At 39.9% G+C, this 24718-nt stretch overlaps 1 protein-coding gene across 4 annotated transcripts in view; it reads right to left on the bottom strand.

Annotated features, from left to right (window-relative positions):
* Positions 1–24718, bottom strand: part of GOLM1 (golgi membrane protein 1) — a 130892-nt gene continuing 106174 nt past the window's right edge. For all 4 annotated transcript variants that reach the window (XM_077474837.1, XM_077474834.1, XM_077474836.1 and 1 more), the window contains 5 exons: positions 21300–21432; positions 20342–20480; positions 18310–18582; positions 12201–12329; positions 1–4894 (listed from right to left, as the gene is read on the bottom strand). In XM_077474837.1, the coding sequence (XP_077330963.1) occupies positions 4827–4894; positions 12201–12329; positions 18310–18582; positions 20342–20480; positions 21300–21432 (742 nt within the window). In that variant the 3' untranslated portion in view covers positions 1–4826. The remainder of the gene's footprint in view (positions 4895–12200; positions 12330–18309; positions 18583–20341; positions 20481–21299; positions 21433–24718) is intronic.

The raw sequence follows: 24718 nt of genomic DNA, 5'->3' as shown, positions 1-24718 counted from the left end.
TCAGAGTGTAATCTCTATTTTAATACAAATACAACAAAAAGGTCATAAATTAAAAACAGTTGCTGAACAATTTAACCTATGCCATGAACAATACAGTACTATCCCATTTTTAAAATTACAAATTATTCCTATGAAAAGTAAAAATTGATTTATTTTTTTTAAGAAAAGAAAAAAAAATTAGGTAAAGGAGCACTTAACCTGAACAAGTCCTGGTTCAGGAATTAATTTAAGCTACATTCGTTAGTAGATGGAACACAGTCATATGTTTGATATTAAGGCACAAAATCATGCATTTAGGATTTTGTTAATACAGACGCTCTAGTGCACATATTTCTGTAGACGTGAAACATATAAAAGCTGGCAATTTCCATGTGAAGATTATTTTTATAATAACCTTTTGTGTAATGGCTATATACAACACAGTTTGAACCTTGATGCTGGGCAATACAGTATGAACCAGCATAGTCATCTATATGAACAGCAGGTGCTATTTAGTTGTCAGAACATACTCTCCAATTGGCTGAAGTCTAACTACAGTCTGTCCCACTAACTCAGGGGGCATGCCTTATGCAAAATACCAGTTCTGCTGTCGGTTGAGAACAGCATTCAGCAATTCATTACATTGATGGATGTGGGGGTGTATGCATAGGCACTGCAACATGGACACAAGTAGAGGTCGACCGATATGGGTTTTTCTCTGGCCGATGCCGATATTTAGATATCATGGCGGCCGATAGCCGATATGTGATGCCGATTTTTTTTTTGGGCCGATATGTTAGGCCGATTTTATTTATTTATTTTTAATCCCCCTTGATCTAACACACCTTTCCCACTGGGGCGTTTTTTAAGGCGCTTTTGGGCTAAAAATGGCGCCTGTAAAGTGCATGCAAAATGACTCCCCTGCAGTCTGTGTGAAAGACAGAGTGCTTTCACACTGAGGCGATGCGCTGGCAGGATCTTAAAAAAAAAGTCCTGCAAGCAGCACGTTTGGAGTGGTGTATACCGCTCCTCCACCACTCCTGCCCATTGATATGAATGGGCACCACTGCCGAAGCGCATGCAATGCGATTTGGCAGCGGTGCTTCATGGGCGCATTTAACCTCTTCCTTGGCCGCTAGCTGGGTTATATGTGCCCCACTAGCAGCCAAATAGCACCGCTAAAATGATGGTAAAGAGCCGCTAAAACTTGCGTTTTACCATCAACGTCTGCCCGCTCCAGTGTGAAAGCAGCCTTCATAAGTGATACAGAAAATTTCTTACACTTAAAGCGGAGGTCCACCCTAAAATGGACCTTCCGCTCATCGGATTCCTCCCCCCTCCGGCGCCACAATTGGCACCTTTCAGGGGGGGAGGGGGGTGCAGTTACCTGGATAATCCAGGTAACTGCACCCACTTCCGGGCTAGCTCTCTGCAGAAAGGGGCGTACATTACGCCCCTTTCCGCAAGTGCCCGCCCCCTTCCGCAAGTGCCCCGCTGCCTGCTGGGAAACACACAGATCCCAGAGGCAGCGGGGACCGTCCTCATTGCGCAGCGTGGCTCGCGCATGCGCAGTAAGGAACCGGGAAATGAAGCCGAAAGGCTCCATTTCCTGATTCCCATACCCAAGATGGCGGCGGCAGCACTCGATCTAGAGATCGGCTTCGGGTGCCGACATCGCGGGCGCGCTGGACAGGTAAGTGTCACTATTTTAAAAGTCAGCAGCTGCAGTATTTGTAGCTGCTGGCTTTTAAAAAAAAAAAAAAAAAAAAAAAAAAAAAATCGCGGAGTCCCGGCGGACTCCCGCTTTAAACATTTATTAAACAAAACAAACCTCCAATCAGTTTCCTTGTATGTATGATCTAGATAAAAAAAAAAAAAAAAAAAAATGGGCTAACTTTACTGTTTTTATCTTATTTTTATTTTTTAAATGGTGTATTTTTTCCCCAAAAAAATGCATTTGAAAGACCTCTGTGCAAATGCCGTGTGACATAAAATATTGCAACAACCGCTATTTTATTCCCTAGGATCTCTGCTAAAAAATATATATAATTTTTGGGGGGTCTAAGTGATTTTCTGGCAGAAAATACTGGATTTTTACTTGTAAGCAACAAGTGTCAGAATAGATTTAGTCTTTAAATGGTTAAACTGAGAACTTCTACACAGAGATGACTTCATTCATTCAGAAGTGTAAACATTGTATCATTTAGTTCTTTTCTTGGCAGTCTGCCCAGAGAGGAGGAAAGTGTTGCTATGACGACTCAGGCAACTCACACTGACTTCTTACAGAAGTCATTTCAAAGTCCCGCTGTAGAATCAGCCGATGCCGATTATTTAAAAAACGGCAAATATCGGCCGATATATCGGTCGACCTCTAGACACAAGTGTGTGTGTGTGTGATATATATATATATATATATATATATATATATATATATAACACACACTGCATGTACCCCAAGTTCATGTCATACCTGGGCAAGCGAGCCCTGTGTCCAAATGGAAGGTATAGATTAGTATGTTATGGTGCCTGCTATTGCAAGAGAATGCTGGTTAATAATATACTGTCCAACTCTATGCCCAAAGCTTCATTAACAGCCCTTACAAGTGCCAAAAGCAGGCGCTTACTGGATACATTTTACAAGCCATGGTTCAGTAAACACAGACACCCTGCTAAGCAAAGATTTCACTGTATGCCTAACTCACCTGCCAATGTGTAACGTAAAAGAATGCCAGTCTTTTCAGACATGCTGTTCAGGGCATATTAGCATCAGTTCCCTAAAGCAGAACAAACGGTATTTGCCCAATAGTAAGTTTCTATGAAGGTCTAGGGAGGAAAGCAGAAAATGGCGTTATCCCAGGTAGAGATAGAATAACATCTCATGGGATAAATACCAATTTATGGGAAAGAGAAGCTTTCAAAGGTTTTGTGAACTGAACATTTTGATGCAGGAATTAAATAAGAAAACAAACCCATTTACAATTACTTCAGTGGCTTTGTGAAATGTTTTATGCAGTGCCGGGCTTCTCTTTCACAAATGGGGAATGGAGCGACACGTTTTAATACAGCAAACATGTCTCTAGCATACATACCCTGATCATTTACTGTGTGAATGTTAAAAACGAATCACTTTTGCTGGTGTCTGGAGTGCAGTGGCACCTACACACACAAAATCTTATATGTACCAGTAAAATATATTCTATCCAATACTTAAAAGTGGACCTAGATTCAAATTGGGGACCCAATAAACACTGGGGTTGATTTACTAAAGGCAAATCCACTTTGCACTGCAAGTGCATTTGCTTTAGATCTGAAATGACTGGAAGCTCTGCAGATTTTATCATCCAATCATGTACAAGCAAAAATGCTGTTTTTTAATTTTCCTTGCATGTCGTCCTCAGATCTACAGCGACTTTACTTCCAAGTGCAAAGAGGATTTGCCTTTAGAAAATAAAGCTATAGGCTCACTTTCTATTACTTTTGTTAGCTGTGGTTTATGGTGTGGATCTGCATGAGCCCTTTTTCTTCACCATGGCCAACAGTGGGAATAGGATGTAAGGCAGTAGTGGCCACTGGGACCCCATTCACAGATGCATATCGGGGGAACATTTTTGTAATGGCAGCCTCCAGAGGAACCAAGACGCGTAAAAAGTGTTTCTGAATTTAGGGCCACTTTAATTACACCAAAATGGTTTGCACTGCCATTGCTCTTATGGTGTCTAGCTCCTATTCTCAGATCCTACTCAAGGAGTCACTGACCTGAACAAATCTGCAGGTAGGGAGTTGTGACTTCACTGCTTACTGGGTCAGGGACTCATTACAAATAAGCATCTAGTGGAGTTGAGCATAATGGTAAGGCAACAATAGAAGTACCCAGTTTTCTGTGTTAACTAATGCGTTAGTCAACTCTGAACTGAATGTTTGTAATAGATGGAAAACTGGAGCAAAGTGACTTATTTCTCTTTAGGAATCACTCCAGAGTTCCAAACTGTTGTCTCATACCTTTGACCAAGCAGTTGCCCTCCTGCAGCTTCATTAATAATCAAACATTGAAAGCAAGACCTGCTCATTATAGTAAGGGAGATGGGTGGCTCATAGAGCTTGTGTACAGAGATATCACCTTTAGAGTCCCTGAGAGACAGAAGATGGTTGTTTATGTTACTATATATATATATACAGTATTCTAGAGTTCTGGGGATCACTACTTTAGGCTTGCCAATATTACTTGGAAAGACCTGCATTTGCGTTGGCTATGACTTGGAACAGGTGTCATTTATTGGAAGAACTGGTAACTTCACAAACAAAACCTGATGGGAATTGGGAAATATGAATGAATAAGGCAACTGCATCATGTGCTGATGACAGATTCAATAACCAAATGATTGACAGTAAGGCATTAGCGTTTAAAAGAAAAAGCACTATTCTTAAATATTTTAGTCAGATAACTATTTAAAAAAAAAAAAGTACTAGTATTCAATAAATCCTTTTTATATATATATATATTTTTAAATAACGCTCGGGGATGCTTACAGCAGCTATTGTTTATTTCCATGATGTACTAAAAAAAAAAAAATTAAAAAGGAGTCCACTTACTGAATACTGTCGTATGTATAAACTGCCTACATACAGTATAGTTATCAGAATAAAATGTTTTGCAATAGTGGTTCTTTATCAAAAATTCCAAATACAAAATTGTTTTAAATAATAAAAAAAAAAAAAAAAGTTAAAACCACCTTCAAGTCCCACTTGCGTGTGCTGAATTATGCAATTGTCTTGTTGACAGGAAAAGTCTTAAAAGGGACAAAACAGATTTTGTTTCAAGAGTCTATGTGAGGGGGGAGCTCTTATTTTTAAGTTGGGTTGTCCTCTGCTTCTTGATCAGCTGCCTGTCCATTCAGGCCCATATGGATTTTATTATCTGTAAAAATAAAATAAAGTTGTGAAAGTTTAAAAAAAATAAAAAACACACAATTGTAGTTTACTGCATAATAACCAATATGTGGCTCTAACTTTTTTTTTTTTTTTTAAAGAAGCACACTTGAAATGGCATTAGACCATGTATGTTCTTTATAACAGATCACTTCTATAAAAACTGGGGGGTGGAATATAAAAGTGGAACCTGCATGAAGTACATTTCCTTTAACAGTCAATGAGGACTTGAACTTAAAAAAACAAACGCTTAGCTAGAGCAATATACCCATTGATACCGAGCCATGTGGCAGATCTGTTTTAGGGCATGTTCACACCTGTGGACAGAGTTGCATTTTTCTACTGCACAAAAATGCTGCTCTCTGTAGGGGGGCACAGAAAACAATGGACTCTACGTGCTCAGTTCACACATCAATGCAGAGATTTATTTATTTTTCTTTTCATTATTTCAGGTACTTGTATAGCGCTATCAATTTACATTGCGCTTTACAAATAAATTGTACATTCACCGGTCTCTGCCCTCAAACTTACAATCTAAGGTCCCCAACTCTCATTCATACATACATATACCAGGGCCAATTTAGACCAGATCCAATTAACCTACCAGCATGTCTTTGGCATGTGGGGGAAAGCGGAGTACTTGGAGGAAACCCACGCAGTAAACAATTGCCTTTTTTCAAGTGAACAGCTGGTATGTCTTTAGTAAATTAACCTCATTCATTAAGGACAACGCACCTCAAATCACCATTTATGACTCCTAAACGTGGCCATACATTGTTAGTTCAGCCAAAAAAAAAAAAACACAGATTCCCCATCCACAAAAACGAGGTAGAGCAAAAGTTACTTAATATTTTCCCCACCGGGAAATTTTATTCTGTCAGCTGCACCCACCACTGTCCGAATACAATGATCGGGGACTGTAGCCACCAATCAAGAAAAAGTTACCAACATGTTGCTTTGTCATAAATGACCAACTTCTGTTGAGTGGGGACTGCCACACACATTTTGGTAAGTGTATACCAAGCTTAAAGCCGAACTTTAACCATAACCTGATAAAAAAAAAAAGTAGTGTGTGTAAATTTCTCCCATCATTGTTGCCATTTCTTCTTTTTGGAGACTGCCATTTTGCTGAAGCCCACAGCCCCTGAACAACAGTAAATCATAAAATGGAACTAAACATATTTAACAGTTTGAAAAAAAAGTTAGCAATTCCAGGATTAATAACGGTCACACTTGCTTGCGTCCTCAACCAAACTTTTAAACCATCAAATGGCTGGTGTCATAACTGATCACATGTGTGGCACCATGGCATTTACAGATCAAACAGAAGCCGCTTCCTTGGCTGTTAAGGATAGGAGGGCTTAACTTTGCTTTAAGGCTGTCAACAGATTGGTCTCTGGAGAGGAGAGCAACTGAGCGTGTGCAGATCAGGGTGAGACTGTATTACTGGATTTTATACACCATTATACTTATTTTTAGTCATCTAGTCACATAGCTATACTGGCAGAAGGGGCCAGCCTGAATTAATCTAGCAGGAATTCACTGTCTTAAAGTGGAACTTTATTCGGACAATTATTTAAAGCCGAAATAAACCAATTTACCGGAAAAAAAAATAAAAAAATTGGCTTTTCCAGCACGCTTTGAATGTAACTGTCACATTTACTTATGCTCCTAAGCAAACTGTCAAAATAATATGTATAGTTGGATTCATAACTGATCACATATGCGGCATCATGGCAATTGCAACTGGAACAGAGGCTAGGATGGCAGATCAGCTTCCTTGGCTGAAAAGAACAGGAGGGTTTATTTCCGCTTCAAAAATATATTTGAAACAGATAAACTCTCAGTAGACAGACAAGGAGGGTATCTGTATCTTGTACTACAATGCAATGTTTAAAAATATCTGGGCCTATGACAGTTCTCAAAGCACATGGAAACATTTAAGAAGCTATATTTGTGAAATTGCTTGGTGTCTCTAGATTTAAAGAGCTAAATTGTTTTTATTAAGCATACACTTATCCTTTAACTGAATAATCACTTAAAGTGGAACTAGACCCCCCTATCCTTTTCAGCCAAGGAAGCCGCCATCTGTTTGATCTGTAACTGCCATGGTGCTGCACGTGTGATCAGTTATGACAACAGCTATTTGAGGGTGTCAGTTTGGTTGAGAGCAAAAGCAAATGTGACAGTTACATTCCAGACGTGCTGGGAATGCTAACTGTTTTTTGAACCAGTTAAATTGATGGGTTTATTTGCACTTTAAGCATCCAACAGATTAAACCTGTTCCATGCATAAATCCTATATAGAAATTCTGGAAGGCTCACATTATTATACGGGATTTATATAGCGTCACCAGTTTGCGCAGCACTTTACAAGATGAGGGCAGACAGTACACTTACAATACAAATGAATACAGGAGGGATCAGAGGACCCTGCTCGTTAGAGCTTACAATCTAGAAGGGAGGGTCAAGTGGAAACAAAAAAGGTAATAACTGTGGGGGGGTGAGCTGATGGAGAAAATGAAAATAGAGTTGTTAGGTGTGGGTAGGATAGGCTTCTCTGAAGAGAAGGGTTTTCAGGGAGATAAGCAGACCGATTGGGGTAGGGCATTCCATAGGATTGGAGAGGCTTTGGAAAAGTCCTGGAGGCGAGCATGGGAGGAGGTGACAAGGGAGCTAGAGAGCAGGAGGTCTTGAACGAAGAGAACGAGTAGGTTGGTATTTAGAGAATAGGTTAGGTCCCTTTCACACTGGGGCAGTTTTCAGCCGCTACAGCGCTAAAAATAGCGCCTGTGTAGCGCCTGAAAAAAACGTCCGCTTTCACACTGGAGCGGTGCGCTAGCAGGATGTTGAAAAAAGTCCTGCTAGCCGCATCTTTGGAGTGGTGTATTCACCACTCCTACCCATTGAAATAACTGGGGCGGCGCTTTGCGGGCCGTTTTAACCCTTTTTCGGCCGCTAGCATGGGTTAAAACCGCCCCGCTAGTGGCCGCAGACCGCCACTAAAACGATGGTAAAGCACTGCTAAAAATAGCGGTGCTTTACCGCCGATGCCCGCACCGCCCCAGTGTGAAAGGGTCCTTGGTGATGTAGCTGGGGGCGAAATTGTGGATGGCTTTGTGCGTAGTGGTTAGTATTTTGAATTTAATTCTTTGGCCGAGCGGAAGCCAGTGGAGGGATTGACAGAGAAGAGTAGCAGACACAGAGCGATTGGTAAGATGGATGAGTCTGGCAGCAGCATTCAATATGGATTGAAGATTGGTTGAATTATCAAATGCTATTCTTAGTATTCTTAGTATTAAAGCCAAAATGGAGTTCTGCTTTAACCTGTTCACAACTGCCCCACGCAGATATACTGCTGCAGGGCGGTTGCTCTGTGCCAGATTACGTACTAGGTACGTGATCTGGCACATTCAGGTCTAGGGCACGCACAGAAACATAGATCTGCCTTGCCACAGTGCAACCACCTCCCACACAGAAAGCACACCCAGGGAACACAGTTAACCCCTTCCCTGCCAGTGTCAGTACAGTTACACTGCATATTTTTTAGCACTGATCACTGTATTAGCGTCACTGGTCCCCAAAGTGTCAGGCATCCGATTTGTCCAATATCTCAGTCCCACTATAAGTCGCTGATCACCGGCATTACTAGTAAAATTGTAAAAATAAATAAAAATAGCCCATAGTTTGTAGACGCTATAACTTTTGCTCAAACCAATCAATCTATACTTATTGGGATTTTTTTTTACCAAAAATATGTAGCAGAATATATACCGGCCTAAACTGATGAAGAAATCAGATTTTTAAAATTTTTATTATTGGGTAGGTTTTTATAGCAGAAACTGTCAGTTTTTTTTTTTTTGCTCTAAGCAAAAAAAGACAATTTTTATTTGTGTACAGTGTCACAATTGTCAGTTAACCACTTCAGCCACGGAAGGCTTTACCCACTTAATGACCAGGCCATTTTTTGCGCTACAGTACTGTTATTTTAACGGACAATTGCGCGATTGTGCGACTATGTACCAAAAAAAGGTATTTTTTTCCCCAGAAATAGAGCTTTTTGGTGGTATTTGATCACCTTTGCGGTTTTTATTTTTTACTTTCTGCTATAATACATAGCCGTAAAATGTAGAAGAATACATTTTGGCCTTTGTTTTCTTTTGTTTAACAAAAACATCGCAATAAGTGTATATTGATTGGTTTGCACAAAATAGCGTCTACAAAATAGGGGATAGATTAATTGACTTTACATTTTTTTCCCCTTGTTTTTACTGGTAATGGCGGCGATCTGCAATTTTTAGCAGGACTGCGACATTGCGGCAGACAAATCTAACCCTAAGTGACACTTTTTGGGGACCAGTGACACCAATAAAATGATCAGTGCTAAAGAAAAGTGCACCGATTACTGTATAAATGACACTGGCAGGGAAGAGGTTAACTACAGGGGTGATCAAAGGGTTAAAAGCAGAGTTCCACACATTTTTTAGTTTATTAAAAGTCAGGCAGCTACAAAAAGTGTAGCTGCTGACTTCTAATTAACAGACACGCACTTGCCCCACGGTCCAGCGATGCAGCTGCCCGGAGCCTTGCTGGTCTCCGCCAGCCACTGTGCGCATGCTGCGCTCTGCTAGTGGCCAGGCAATCTTCTGGGACCTGTCACGTGTCCCAGAAGATTGCTGGCAGGGAGGGGCCGCCTAGGGGGAAAGGAGGCGTCGCCTTGGCGGCCAAGAGCAGGAAGAAGTGGGACATGAAGTCCCACTCTAAACTAAGTACCACCCCAAAATGTGGCAAGTCAGGGGGTGAGGAGTGCTTAAAGTGGAAGTTCCACTTTTGGGTGGAACTCCGCTTTAAGTGTGTTCCCTCAGTGTGTTTTTAGCTGTGGGGGAAGTGCTGACAGGAACAGAGAGATCGCTGTTCCTGTACACTAGGAACAGCAGATCTCTGTCTTCCCTGTCAGAATGGGGATCTGCCTTGGTTTACATAGGCAGATCCCTGTTCTGCTCTCTGTACGGTGATGCCGGGTGGCGGCCGAGCACGCGCATAGTTTCCTCTTCTGTGCAGCATGCGCCCACACTATTGAATGAAACGACGTACAGGTACGTTGTTTCGCGCAATAGAGCCACCGTGCCGCAGTATGTATGCAGTGGGCGGTCTTTAAGAGGTTAAAGGAACACAGTGCCATATCGCAAAAAAATTGCCTGGTCATGAAGGAGGGGGGGTAAACATTTCGGAGCTGAAGTGGTTAACATTGCCCCTTCTGCAATCAGAAGTGTGGATTTATTTTTTTATTTTTTTTCCGTTATTGGCCACCATTCTGGCTTAGGCCAGAATGAGGCGTACCTGGTCCTGCAGTCCCCTGGGATATTTAAATCACATCTCCCAGGGAGCTGCAGGATTGGCACACATAGTGGCCTGGAGGGGAGACAGGTGTGCCAGGGGGCGGGTCTGGCAAGTCAGAGCTGACTGGATGCACCAAGAAGATGCATTCAGTTGAAAAGGACCAAGATGGTGGCTTGGGACCCAAACAGTGAATCGCAGCAGGCCAAGCTGAATTCATTGTGTGGGTATGTGTTTTCAAGAGCACTACAGGTAATTGGGGGGGGGGAGAATGGGATAAGCATCACTAAAGTTGTACAATAATAATTACAGAATAGAAATGCTGATGAGGGAGAACCTACAACTACATTAGTCATTACTGTAAAGTTTACCTAAAAGAAATGTTACAATAGTTAGGAGGCAGAGATAACGAAGACAGATAACATGTCTAAAGCAAAGAGAAAAGTAAAATAGTTTACCTTCCTAAGCAAAGAATGAAATTGCATGTTGTTATTGATTCAGAATATTACAACTACCCACTGGTGACTGATTCTTTCCAATGCTAAGGCGTATGTGCATTGACATAATGACAGTGTGTCAGAAAATTAAAAAATGAGTGAGCAAAGTGGGGCGTTTATTTAGCCACATAAATGCTGACTTATATGTGTATCCCAATCCAACACAATTACACAGCCAAAACAGTGGGTGGTTTTTTAAATAACTAAAAACATGATCATATTTTAGCATCAAATGTCATTATCCTGTGTAAAGGATTATGGTTTTAGGCTCCAATAGATGTTCAAAACACAACCCAAAGGCCGCGTACACACGCGCGGACTGTTCGCCCAACTCTGTCCGTCAAACAGTTTCGGCAAACAGTCCGCTCAAAATTAGCATGGACGGACATGGCCACACACGACGAACGAACAGTTTGCTGAAACCGTGCGCGATGACGTGAACGGCACGTACGACGGGACGAAAAATACGACGTCCTATACACTGCATTATAACTTTCGGCGTGTAAATCCTTTCTGAGCATGCGCGGAACTTAGTTTGACGAACAAGCCTACACACGAGCGGACTGTTCGCTGAAACAAGGTTTCAGCGGACAGTTTTTCGGAAATTCCGTAAAACCTTGTTCGTCAAACTGTCCGCTGAAACTGTCCACTGAAAGCCCACACACGAGCGGACTGTCCGCCCAAACACTGTTCAGCGGACAAAGTTGGGCGAACAGTCCGCCCGTGTGTACGCGGCCTAAGGCTCTGTTCAGGAATTTTTCTGCTCTAAGAACGCCTCAACAGGACAAAACCCATTCATTTCAATTGCCCTTGTTCACATTTGAGCGTTCTGTCGCTTAAAGCAAAATGCCCGTCGCCCAAAAAAGTACATGAGCTTCTTTTTTGGCAGATTACAGGCGTTTTAGATTGGTGACCTTTTAGGCTACATTCACACCTGAACATATAGTTTTCAGGCAGAAAGTTGAGCGAATTTTGCCACAATTTTGTACAGGTCAAAAGGCCAATTTAAAAAGCAGAAAACGCTTGTAATCTACAAAAAAAGAAGCTCCTGTACTTTGAGCGACGGGTGTTTTGCTTCAAGCGACAGAACACTCAGATGTGAACAGGGCCCATTGAAATTAATGGGATCTGTCTTGTTGGTTGTTTTTAGAACTGAGACTTACAGCAGAAAAACACCTGGATGTGAACAGAGCCTTAATCTTGAAAATGCCTGTACAAAAATGTTGCACAATGTCCGAAAAAAAACGCCTGTAAAATAGTGACGCCTAGATGTGAACAGAGCCTAACTCCTGAATTGGGGAGGAATAGAGTGTTGTATAATATCAAGCCATTTCTACTATTTTCTTCAATATAAAAAAGAATGAGGTTTTTCTGTTGTAAACCCTCACAGTTTGTGTTACTTATACTTTGATGGAAGGTGTTAAATTTAGGAGCAAAAAAACCCCAAAAAACTGAAAATACCTTTTAAGTCCGGTTTCTTGTCATTCAGCTGAGCCTGTTTTTCTGCCTCAGATTCAGCTACATTTGCTTCATCTCCATTGTACTCATTGGGGTTTTCTGCATCGTCTTCCTGTTCATTCAGTTTTAGGTCTTAAAAGAGAAGGAAATATCTTCAATCAAGCACCAGACTAATTAAAAAGCAAAATCTTGAAGTTTTGCCCACATGTAATGACTGATGCTACGTTCATGCATGCGTGTGTCAGATTTGGAGCTTTTCTTAGAATACATGCATTTATTTTAATTTTATCTATTCATTTGTGTATAAAAAAATAAAAATAAATAAATAAAGTGGTAAAATATATCAAGCAGTTAAAAGTGCCCTTTCTAGGTTTTCCAGGAAAATACAGTTATGGTGGAACCATAAAGCAGTTTGCACAGTGTCAATGCATTTATCACTTTTCTTGGGTGACTGCTGGGGGTTGATTTACTAAAGGCAAATAGACGGTGCATTGTTCAAGTGCAGGTGCTCCAGAGCTTAATAAATGAGCAGTCTGCTGACTTGCATCATCAAATCATATGTGAGCAAAAATGTTTTTTTTGTTTTGTTTTGTCCCCCCCTGCACATGACTGGCCATTCTTTACAAAGTGAAACTTTACCTCATTTACTAAGTTTTGGAACAACTGCACTTTCAAAGTGCACAGTCTATTTGCCTTTAGTAAATCAACCCTAGTCTTAGTCTTATGTCAATTTGTAGACAGTACACTGACCAAGCATCCTCTAAACAAGATATTGAACTGTTTTGGGTGGGTCTTCTGTGGCCTCTGCTCCATTCGCTGAACTACTACTAACATGTATACCATGCAGAAGCAGAAAGGATGCCAAGTAGGTAAATAAAATTTGATGGGGGACACAGATTTCAATGAAGAGATATGCCTGAGTATTGAGACTTGGGGGGGGGGGGGGGGGGGGTGAGAAGTGGTTGCAATTAGGAAAGTTGTGGCTTGGGGGTTTGTGGGAAGTTTCACTATGGATTAGGGTAGCTGTAAATTCAGGGGGTAAGATGATGTCGTTTGGGAATGAGGAATTCAGCTGCTTTGGGTAGAAACTGTAATTATATATTTTGCCGATACATGTACAGTAGATGTATGCATATGGCTGGTGCTGGTGTGGTGGTGCTACATGCACCTTGCAATTTGGAGAATACTATTGGCACCATGTTTACTTGCTTTGGTCCTGCAGTGGCTCCAGCTCCCAAATTCCTCCAAAGTCCTTATAAACCCTTAGCTCCACCTACATAAGCTGAGCAGGGATGATAACAAGACTAGGGCAAGTACTTTGGTGGGAACCCTGGGGGCCATGGATAAGCCAAAGGGAAGCGGGACAAACTGGTAATGCTGATCGACCACTGCAAAGAAATGCAGATAGTATTGATGGGGAGGAAAGATGGGAATGTTTTTGTAGACACTGAATGTCTACTGATGCCAGTCTCAAAGACAGAGGAAATAACCAATTTGGCAGCTTCCATACCAGTAAAACCTGTAGGAACAAGTTGAGAAGCCTTGAAATTGTTTATCTTTTGGTATCAAGGTAATAATCGTCTGAGACAGACAGTTGTGAATGGCAGTAAGAACAGCTGCCTGTTTTAGTAGAGGCATGTTTGAAAGCATGAAGTAAGCAGAATTCAAAACTGCAGTTTGTTGTCCCTGGAAATAACATTCTGGACATGCGTCTGGAACCAAGAAGCCAACAGATGCAGTACCGTCCCCCTTCCTCCTCTCTGGCAAGTGGGTTTGCCTCATCACTGGGAAGAGGGCTTGGAACTAGGGCTGAAACAACTAATCGATTAATCGACAACTAATCGATTATGAAATTAATCGATTACTATTTTCATAATAGATTAATCGGCCAGTAACATAATGGCGTTAGAAAAAAAAAAAACTAAAATGAGCCCTTTATAGTACAAAAAGAGCAAATAATCGCTATTGTAAATATTACTTTCACAGTTCCACAGTACAAAAAATTAACCCCTTAAGTAGTGATTATCTTCTTTTTTTTTACTATAAAGGGCTCATTTTAGTTTTTTTTTTTTTTTTTAACCCCATTATGTTACTAAATGTCTTAGACCTGGTTCACATCTATATGTTTATTGGTGCTTTTTGCAGAAACGCACTACATTTCATTTACTTATAATTTATTCATTCAATTTGCAAAAATGCAAATTGCAGTAAAATTATGTGCGCAGAAATCAAAAACGCACAGCAAAAAGCACTGCAGAAATGGGTCAAAAGAAAACTGCATAGTGTGTACCGAGCCTTATGCTGGCCACACGGATCAATTTTCAGACGAAAAATCTTTGTACAGTCACTGAATGAAAGAATTTTGTTTGAAATTTTCACTTGTTTTTAACATTCTGTTTTTAAAATTAATGTCATTTCTGAATGAAAACCACATACACTGTCTGAAAATTCCTTTGACCAAGCAGTTTTCTATTCTTTCCAAATTTTCCCATCACTGTGGTTGAAAATGAACGTAAATTTGACCCACTTTTTTTTTTACGGTCATTAACCGATTAATCGAATCAATAAATCGGCCAAATAATCGATTATTAAAATAATCGTTAGTTGCAGCCCTACTTGGAACCAGTCTTAGTTGGTTTGGAGTTGCATTCGGAAGTAGAGGTCTGAGAGGGACTATAAAGGACCTTTCCTAAACTCAAGAGTAGAAGACCTACATGTAGAAGGGTGAGACTTATTGCCTGGGGGAGAAAACTACTCTTTAAAAACACAGGATTATCCTCTACAGGGGCCGAGTATCAAGACAACTGTCTACAACCGTAGGAAACTTTCATTAGGATAATGCTATTCAAAGCGATTTGGAGTAAAAATCTTCTCCGGGTGAGGCTAGTCCCTCTATAGGTCAGGTTCCAGAAGAAGACTGGAATAGAAGGGTTTTGGCAATTTCAGGAACCCCAGACCTTGGGGTGAGCAGACATGAACTGCTGTAATGCAAAGCAGGAGCATACAGCATCAATAAAGGGTAAATTATGGTATCCTTAACCACTTCAGCCACAGAAGTTTTGGCTGCTCAATGACCAGGCCATTTAACTGACAATTGTGCGGTCGTGCGACGTTGTACCCAAACAAAATTGAAATTTCTTTTGGTGGTATTTGATCATCTCTGCGGTTTTTATTTTTTGCACTAACACAAAGAAAAAAAAAAAACACCACAATTTTGTACTTTTTGCTATAATAAATATCCCCAATTTTTTTTTTTTTATCAAATTTTTTCCTCAGTTTAGGCAAATAAGTATTCTTCTACATATTTTTGGTAATAAAAGAAAAACAAATTGCAATAAGCGTATATTGATTGGTTTGCGCAAAAGTTATAGCATCTACAAAATAGGGGAAATATTTATGGTATTTTTAATATTAAGTTATTAATATTAGTATTATTTTTTCATTACTAGTAATGGCAGTGATCAGCGATTTTTAAAAAATCGGGACTGCGACATTATGGCGCACAGATCTGACACTTTAGACACATTTTTGGGACCATTGGTATTTATACAGCGATCAGTGCTATAAATATGCACCGATTACTGTGTAAATGTCACTGGCAGGGAAGGGGTTAACACTAGGGGGTGATCAAGGGGTTAACTGTGTTCCCTAGGGAGCGGTTCTGAGGGGGAGGGGACTGACTGGGTGAGGAGAGTGATCGTTGGTTCATACTTCGATCTGTTGTTCAAACCAAGTATGAACAGCGATCGCTCTCCTCACCCCTGACCGCACAGAGATCTGTCCGTTTACATTGAGGGATCTCCATTCTGTCTGTGTGGATCGATCGTGGGTGCCCATTGGTCATCGCAACCGTCAGGCACATGCTCCAGCAGCATGCACGCTCCCCCTAGTTGCCAAAAGGTGAACCGACATACAGCTACATCGGTTCACCCAGGGGAGCCAACCTGCCATACAACTGCGGCGGCTGGTCGGGAAGGGGTTAAGTTTGGATGAAATTTTGGCTTATGGCATCTCATCCTGACCAGTTTCCTCAGAAAGGATGGGAGGGTTAATCTTCCTCATATACTGTCTTTTCCATTAGTGTGCCAGCCTCAAGCAATGACAGTAACTAAACGGGGCAAGCTTGTGACCCCTGGTATCAATAGCCTCTATAAGGCCTTAAAGTGGTTGTAAAGTGAGGATGATAAAAACACTGCCATCCCCTCAGTTTTATCAAGAGCTACAGCACCACGTGTTTTTTTTTTTATTATAATTGTAAATACCATCTCACAGCAATAACTTGTTATCCCTGTGCTCGATCTTCCATGTAAAGAATGCAGAGGGAGGGGCCGAGATAACCCTCGGACATCAGCCAGCCAGCAGAGGAATGTCATGTGACCGCTGTGAGTTAAGGAATTTAGGATTAGAGTTTTAAAAGAATGTTAGATTTTATGAGATGAAAGGGGGGGAATGTCAGACCCCTTTCCCACTGGCCGTTTTTCAGGCGTTTTGGGCTAAAAATAGCGCCTGTAAAGTGCCTGCAAAACGGCTCCCCTGCAGTCAGTGTGAAAGACAGAGTGCTTTCACACTGAGGAGATGTGCTGGCAAGATATAAAAAAAAAGTCCTGCAAGCAGCACCTTTGGAGTGGTGTATACCGCTCCTCCACCACTCCTGCCCATGGAAATGAATGGGCACCACTGCCGAAGTGCATGCAATGCAATTTGGCAGCGGCGCTTCATGGGCGCATTTAACCTCTTCCTCGGCCGCTAGCTGGGTTATATGCTAGCAGCCGAATAGCACCGCTAAAATTACGGTAAAGTGCCACTAAAACTAGCAGCGTTTTACCATCAACGCCTGCCTGCTCCAGTGTAAAAGCAGCCTTCATAAGTGATGCAGAAAATTTCTTACATTTAAACATTTATTAAACTAAACAAACCTCCAATCAGTTTAATTGTATGTATGATTTAGATAAAAAAATATATATATATACATATTAAATAAAAACAGGTAGTCCAAACTTTTGGATGAAAAAAAATGGGCTAACTTTACGGTTTTATTTAATTTTTTTAAATCATTAGTGTATTTTTTTTCAAAAAAATTGCAGACCTCTGCACAAATGCCGTGTGACATAAAATATTGCAACAACCGCTATTTTATTCCCTAGGATCTCTGCTAAAAAAATATATATATCATTTTTGGGGGGGTCTAAGTGATTTTCTGGCAGAAAATACAGGATTTTTACTTGTAAGCAACAAGTGTCAGAAAAGATTTAGTCTTTAAATGGTTAAACTGACTGAGAACTCTGCATACAGAGTTGAGTTCATTCATTCAAGTGTAAACATTGTATCTCTTTGCTCTTTTCTTGGCAGACTGCCCAGAGAGGAAACAAGTCGCTTCTATGAAGACTCAGGCAACTTGAATTGACTTCTATTACAGAAGTCATTTGCAAGTCATGCTGAAGATGTATCAGCCTTTTTATCAGCACAATCGGCTGATGCCGATTAATTAAAAGGTGGCAAATATCAGCCAATATATCAGTCAACCTCTATTCCAAAAGCCAGGCTGAGGACAAACACGTTGGATAGCCACAATCAGAGACAATAGCTCTATTAGCGGTATAGAGCAAGAGTCTTGCTTGAAAAAATGTTTTTGAATAATAATAAAAAAAAAAACTAATAAATTAGAAGTGGTTTAAAAAAAGTTTGTAAAAATTAGGTTAGTCTTTTACATAAAAAAAGCTGAAGAAAAGATCATCCTCCTACGACACTAGCAAAAAACTGGGACACATTGATTGGTTCTCAACCTCAGTCCTCAAGTACCCCCAACGGGCCATGTTTTGGATAAAATAGCTCTAATCAATACCATTTCAATGATATTGATTTAAAGCAGCTGTGCAAAGTAAACCTGATAACATGGCCTGTTGGGGGTACTTGAGCACTGAGGTTGAGAACCACTGGTCTACAGTATTTTTGCTTGCCAATTCTGAATGCTCCTACTGTAAGGTGTTATAATGTAACATGAAGAGGCTGCAGCAAAAAGAAGACACACGATTTATCAAGCCACCCAAAAGGAAATCGACCTGAAGTGTCCAGGATCTTCCCAAAATGAATTAAATAGGGCTTGTGTACCTACCCTTTCCATCTTCCTGTTGAGCATCTAGGTTTATTAGATGTTCTCTCTCCACTTCATTCTCTTTATTGGCCTCTTGGTCCTCAGCATCTTCTACTTTAGGCTCATTTTCCTCCTCTGCTGCATTAACATTGTCAGGGTTGATTTGATTTCCTGGCACCTGTACAGGGTCAATTTGATTTCCTGGCTCCTGTACAACATTTTTCTGGTCAACCGGCTTAGGAGCTGCAATGGGCTTCTTTTCGTCTACATTCAGTACCAAATCATTAGTTTCCTCTGAAAGAAAACAAAGACATCATCACAGATACAAGAACTGTTAGGAATGCTGTATTTCTAGATTGTAAGCTCCAACGAGCAGGGCCCTCTGATCCCTCCTGTATTGATTTGTATTGTAAGTGTACTGTCTGCAGTCATGTTGTAAAGCGCTGCGCAAACTGTTGACAACTTGGCACTATATAAATCCTGAATAATAATAAATAATAACTATAGTGGTGTGGGGACTTTGGTTAGAGCTTTGCTCATCTCTGGTGTCTGCTCTCAAATTGAAATTGAGCTTGTTGTCTGACAATTGTTTGACTGGTTGAACTTGGATCACAATTTTATTGATGTTGTAATACTGGGAACTCTTAAGAGATCTAAGTGGCCCTTTCAATGAGAGATAGAAGTACAGTTGTGCTCATAAGTTTACATACCCTGGCAGAATTTATGATTTCTTGGCTATTTTTCAGAGAATATGAATGATAACACAAACTTTTTTCACTCATGGTTAGTGTTTGGCTGAATGAACTAAGAGCATTCAATTACTCTTTTGGACTTGATGAAGCAGTGCATTCCATGTACTCTCAGACTTTTTCTTTTAGTGGGAATATAATACTATCTTCTTTGATTTGCACCAAAAACGTGTCATATTTCCTTAAATACAGTCACAGTCAGGCTCTTCATTTGTCACACATGCACACTGCAGTCCCCATTCATTCATAAAGATGGCAATATGTATGTATTGCGTATGGAGTGCAGAGCCACTTAGGAATGAACAGAAAGTGTTGTATGCATGCAGATAAAAACATGATGACATGTGTGGTGTCGAGAGGGCCACACACTGAAGATTCTTGTTTAAATGTCCCTATTACAGGTATATACAATGCAGTGTCAAAAGCCTATGAACCTACCAGTGTTTTTTGTTAAGAAAATCACAACTCTGAAAGAAAACCCACAGACAATGGGGAAAACCATGTACTTCATAGGAATGAAAATGTGCAAAAGAATGAAATAAATTAACTAAAAAATGCATTTCCCGGAGAATGCGTGGGAATGCTGAATAGCATCAAAACTGCACCATCATATTGCCCCCATCAAAACTGCCCATCATATTCCTCTATTATAAATCAGTACATGGTGTGTCTGTGCTCTCCCCCACTGCTCATCACTGTGTATAAGAAGTGTTGGTAACCATGGAAACAAAACAGACAACAAAAGCCTGGCTGCCTTAAATTTAATGACATTTTCTGAAATGATCACTAAACTTAAATAGCTTTTTCAGAAAAACTGTAAAAGATATCAAACTGAAAAGATATAGCCAGACAGTTGAATATTTTGTGAACATTTTAAAGTTTGTTTGGGGTCTGTAGGTGAAAGCATGAAGGAGCTGAAATTTTTGGCAGCAGAAGATTTTAAGGATTTTAAGCATGCTCTCATTGACTTCAATGTTAAAAAAAAAAAAGTGTTAAAAAGCTTAATATTTTAATGAGTATAAATAGTAGAAAAAAAAGTTGAAGGAGAACACACATCAGCTGAAAGAGCTGAACATTTTAAAAGTTGAATGGCTTTAATAGCTGAAAGTATGCAGAAGTTACTCAGAGCCAAAAAAAACGGACGGAATAATAAAATTAAAAAGATGATGATTATTAATAAATAAAAAAAAGCGAACAATAGTGGGACTGCTGAAGAATTCCCACTAAATAAAAAAACAAATAGTGGGACTGCTGAAGCATTCCCACTAAATAAAAAAACTAAAACTGGACTAAAAAAGGCATACCTTTTTTTTCTGGAGGCGGAATGACCCCTTTCTTATCATCCTTGAAAGGTGGAATTAATGCAGATTTTAGATTGTTTTTGGATTTGGCTTCTTCCTTTTCATCATCTTTTTGCTGATTACTCCGCTGTTTTGTGGTGGGCTGGATAAAAAAAAAAAGCATATTATCTCTCAAAAATGTTTAAATAGAAAAACTCTACACAAGATTAGAGTAGTCGAATCTCAAAATAGTCAAACTTTAATTCCATGATCACATTCATAAACAGCTACAATAACCATTTACAGATACATTTATATACATTCATTTTAATTAAGATGGTATGGGAAAATTATTTTATGCACATAGCTTGAAATTCAATAATCTAGTCACACAGCTTTAAATCCAAATGCAATAACCCAGTCACTACAGAAGGCAAGTATAGATGTCAGATCTTTTAAAGGAAAGTAACCATTTAGGAGGGATCCTCATCAAAACAAGAGTTGGCCCCTACCATGTCTGTTTTTCAGACTCTGGCAGCATTAAACCCTAGCACACCTGCAAGAACCTCTTTCAGAAAATCTTCACAGTAGACATGTATAATTAGTTTCAGTCCAAATCTAAATTTGGACAAATGTTTGGTTATTCAGATGTATTCAAATCTCTTAATGACAATAGTAAAAAATTTACTTCAAATGAGTTTAGTCACATTTCGCTTATTTTCAAACAAATTCCAAATTTTCGGAACAATTCAAATTGGTCAAAAAATGATCGACTGTTTCAAATTCTGTGTGAATAGCTGGTTGTTGAGCGGGCCGGGAAGGTGTGAATTTTAAGGTTAACCCCACGGCAATTTTTTTTTGGTTTGGGGTTCAGATAAGCTTGAAGATTAATTGTTATAGTGCTTGCTGGTTGCAGCTTGGGCCCTTATTTTTTGGCTCATCGGCAAACTTCCATAGGGCAAAAACGGACTAGATTTCCTACCTTTAGTTTTTCAGCCTCAATTACAGTTTTTTCCGTGTGTTCATTCACTGTATTTGCATCTTTCACACCTGCTTTCCGAAGCCGCTCTTCACATTGCTCCTTCACTTCTGCTATCTTACTGCCGCACTGTGCCCTAAGAACAGATTAGAAAAATCACAATGCCAATGAGTGAAAGATTCATATCTCAAAGTAAATGATTGTGATACAGCTACATTTAACACACACAACACAAGATCACAATAAACAGAAGAAGGCACAATTCCACAATAAAAATACATATTGATTTCTAGTTAACCCTTGTAGGAGTTTCAAGAAGTGCAATGTTTAAACACTGAACTCCTCTATAACAACTGCCAATGCACATTATTGTATTGCAAAAAACTGTCAGAAGTGAATCAAGCAGATAGCAGGGAGAGGAGATACACTCAGAGCTTTGAATTCAGGCTAGTACACACTATAGTGTGGCATGCTTTGTTCATTTCTTCATGTGTGAGGTTTACAACCATGACTCAACAAAAACACACACTAATGTGGTGCACTTGCCGTAAATGGAAAACACTGCTGCTAAAACTGGAAGACAGACTAGTAAGACCAGAGCAGTGCAGGGTACAGGAACGTATTGAAAAGCAGGTTCTGATTACAATCACGGTAGGTGATTTCATATTTACAGTTAGGTCCACACACACACTATATATATATATATATATATATATATATATATATATATATATATATATATATATATATTTGGACACAGGCACAATTTTCACACTTTTGACTCTGTATGCCACCAGAATAAAATTAAAACTAAACAATCCAAATGAATTTGAAGTGTAGCCTTTCAGCTTGAATTCAAGGGGTTGAACATAAATATTAAGTATACATTTTAAAAAATGCGACCATTTTTATACACAGTCCCCCCCCCATTTTCAGGGGCTCAAATGTACCTGGACAAATTAATTTAATCATAAATAAAATGTTCATTTTTAATATTATGTTGAGAATCCTTTACTGGCAATGACTGCCTGAAGTCTGGAACCCATGGGCATTACCAAAGACTGGTTTTCCTTCTGATGCGTTGCCAGGCTCTAACTGCAGCTGTCTTCAGTTGTTCTTTGTTTGTGGGTCTTTCTGCCTTTTGCTTTGCCTTCAGCAAGTGAAATGCATGCTCAATTGGGTTGAGATCAAGTGACTGACTTGCAGAATATTCCACTTTTCCTTCAAAAGCTCCTGGGTTGCAATGTGTTTTGGTTCATAGTCCGTCTGTACTGTGAAATGCTGTCCAATTAACTTTTCTGCATTTGGCTGACAGTAGATCTCTAAACACTGCGTTGAGTGCTTTGGATCATGAGCTGTTCCAAGCCTTCACCACATTTTTTTTCTTCCCATCCTTCTGGTACAGTTTAATCTTAGTTTCATCCGTCCAAAGAATGCTTTTCCGGAACTTTTTTTGTTTTTGTTTTTTTAGATGATTTTTGGCAAAGTCTAATCTGGATTTTCTATTCTTTAGTCTTATGAGTGGTTTGCACCATGTGGGGAATCCTCTGCATTTGCTTTTGTGAAGTCTTCTGTTGATTGTCAAAGTCTACAATGATACACCCACCTCCTGGAGAGTGTCCTTCACTTGTCTGGATGTTGTGAATGGGTTTTCTTTACCATAGAGAGGATCCTGCGATTGTCCACCACTGTTGTCTTCCGTGGATGTCCAGGCCTTTTTTTTTTTTTTTTTTTTTTTTTTTAACTCATTGGTGCGTTTCTGAAGCCTTGCAAATGCCCTGTTTCACTTGTATTGACAGCTGCTTTGAACGCATAATGTAGGCTTACAGAAATAGATTCCAAATGCAAATACCACACTTAGAATCAACTCCTAACCTTTTACCTGCTTAAATTGATGAAGAAATAATGGAGTAGCCCACACGTGGCCATGAAACAGTTTTTGTGTCAATTGTCCAAATACTTTTGGACCCTTGAAAAAAAAAAAAGGGGGGGGGGGTGGCTATTCTTAAGAGCTGTAATTCCTAAACCCTTCCTCTGACTTGGATGTACATACCCTCAAATAAAACCAGAGAGTGTGCACTCAGTCCATTATCCATGATATAACTAAAGCTTGAATAGGCTTTGGAAAGTACCTGAAAAAAAATTAAATTGTGCCTGTGTCCAAATATATATATGGACCCAAGTGTATGTAGGATAGTAGACAGTGTGTAGACCATCTACTTAACTGCATATTTCTTTGTTTAGGTCTGATGTTTAGCTTAAAAAAAAAAAAAAAAAGGGTTTCCATTTTCAGTAAGGGCCGGTTCACACAGGGGGCGACACGAGGCGACACGACTTGCCGTGCCGCGACCTGACAAGTCGCCCCCGTTCTGTACTACGGAACCGTTCTAAGAGGAGCGACTCGAGTCGCTCCGACTTAGAAAAAAGGTTCCTGCACTACTTTTGGGCGACCTCGGGGCGACTTGCATTGACTTCTATACAGAAGTCATTTGCAAGTCGCCGCTGAGGTCGCGGCGCGGCAAGTCGTGTCGTCTCGCATCGCCCCCTGTGTGAACCGGCCCTAAAAAGAGACATGCCATAGCAAAACAAGTTTATATTGTTTAATATTTTGAAGTAAATATTGTTACAAATTAATTCAGAACTAAAACAAAATGCAAATGGATCTTCCAACTAAACCAGAGTGGCTACAATGACAGAGGACAATAGATTGCACTTTACCACAGAGTCACTCAATAGCTCAGGTTATTTCAAATTTGGGAGCTTTTATTGTACATCTCTAGTATACGTTTGCATTTTGTGGAAATAAAGCAGTTATTAAGAATAGGGTTTCCCAGAGAATATTAATCTAGCTGGTAGTTTCCCAGAATTCCCATGTACATACTCCTCCTGTAACTGATTCACTACCTTTTTCACAAGTTTTGTGTTTGGGGAGAGAGATTGTTGACCCAGGTAACATCCGATTGCCTTTGGGGGGGATCAGAAGGGGAGTTGTATTTTCCCTGCTGCAGCGAATTGGATGATGCTTTATAGGTTGTTGTTTTTTGTCGTTCTCTGGAACAACTGTGGGTATAGTATTTTGTATATGGAAAACGTTTTTGTTTCTTTTTCTATTTATTTTTTCTATTAGTTGAACTAGATGGTCTTTTTCAACCTGACCAACTATGTAATTATAGGGGTTGCACATCTGGAGGGATTCTGGGGGTGTGAAGTTTATTATAATAGAATTCAACTTTCAGCGTTTGGTTTAGCACAATATACAGTTTCAAGACCCAATAACTCAAGAAATAGGATAGTATAAATTGTTCTCCACAGGGAGAACTAATTAGTTCTCACCTAAAACATTGCCACATCCCAAATATATGTTATAGAAAGGCCCTGAACAGGGTCAAGAGTACCCCCCCGGGACTTTATAGGCATAAAAA

This window comes from Lithobates pipiens, unplaced genomic scaffold (assembly GCF_037356315.1).
Source record: "Lithobates pipiens isolate NorthernLeopardFrog02 unplaced genomic scaffold, aLitPip1_a1.2 Scaffold_13, whole genome shotgun sequence".
NCBI classification, from domain to species: Eukaryota; Metazoa; Chordata; class Amphibia; order Anura; family Ranidae; genus Lithobates; species Lithobates pipiens.
Note: the sequence above shows the minus strand (reverse complement) of the source record. Positions and strands in the feature narration are given on the sequence as shown.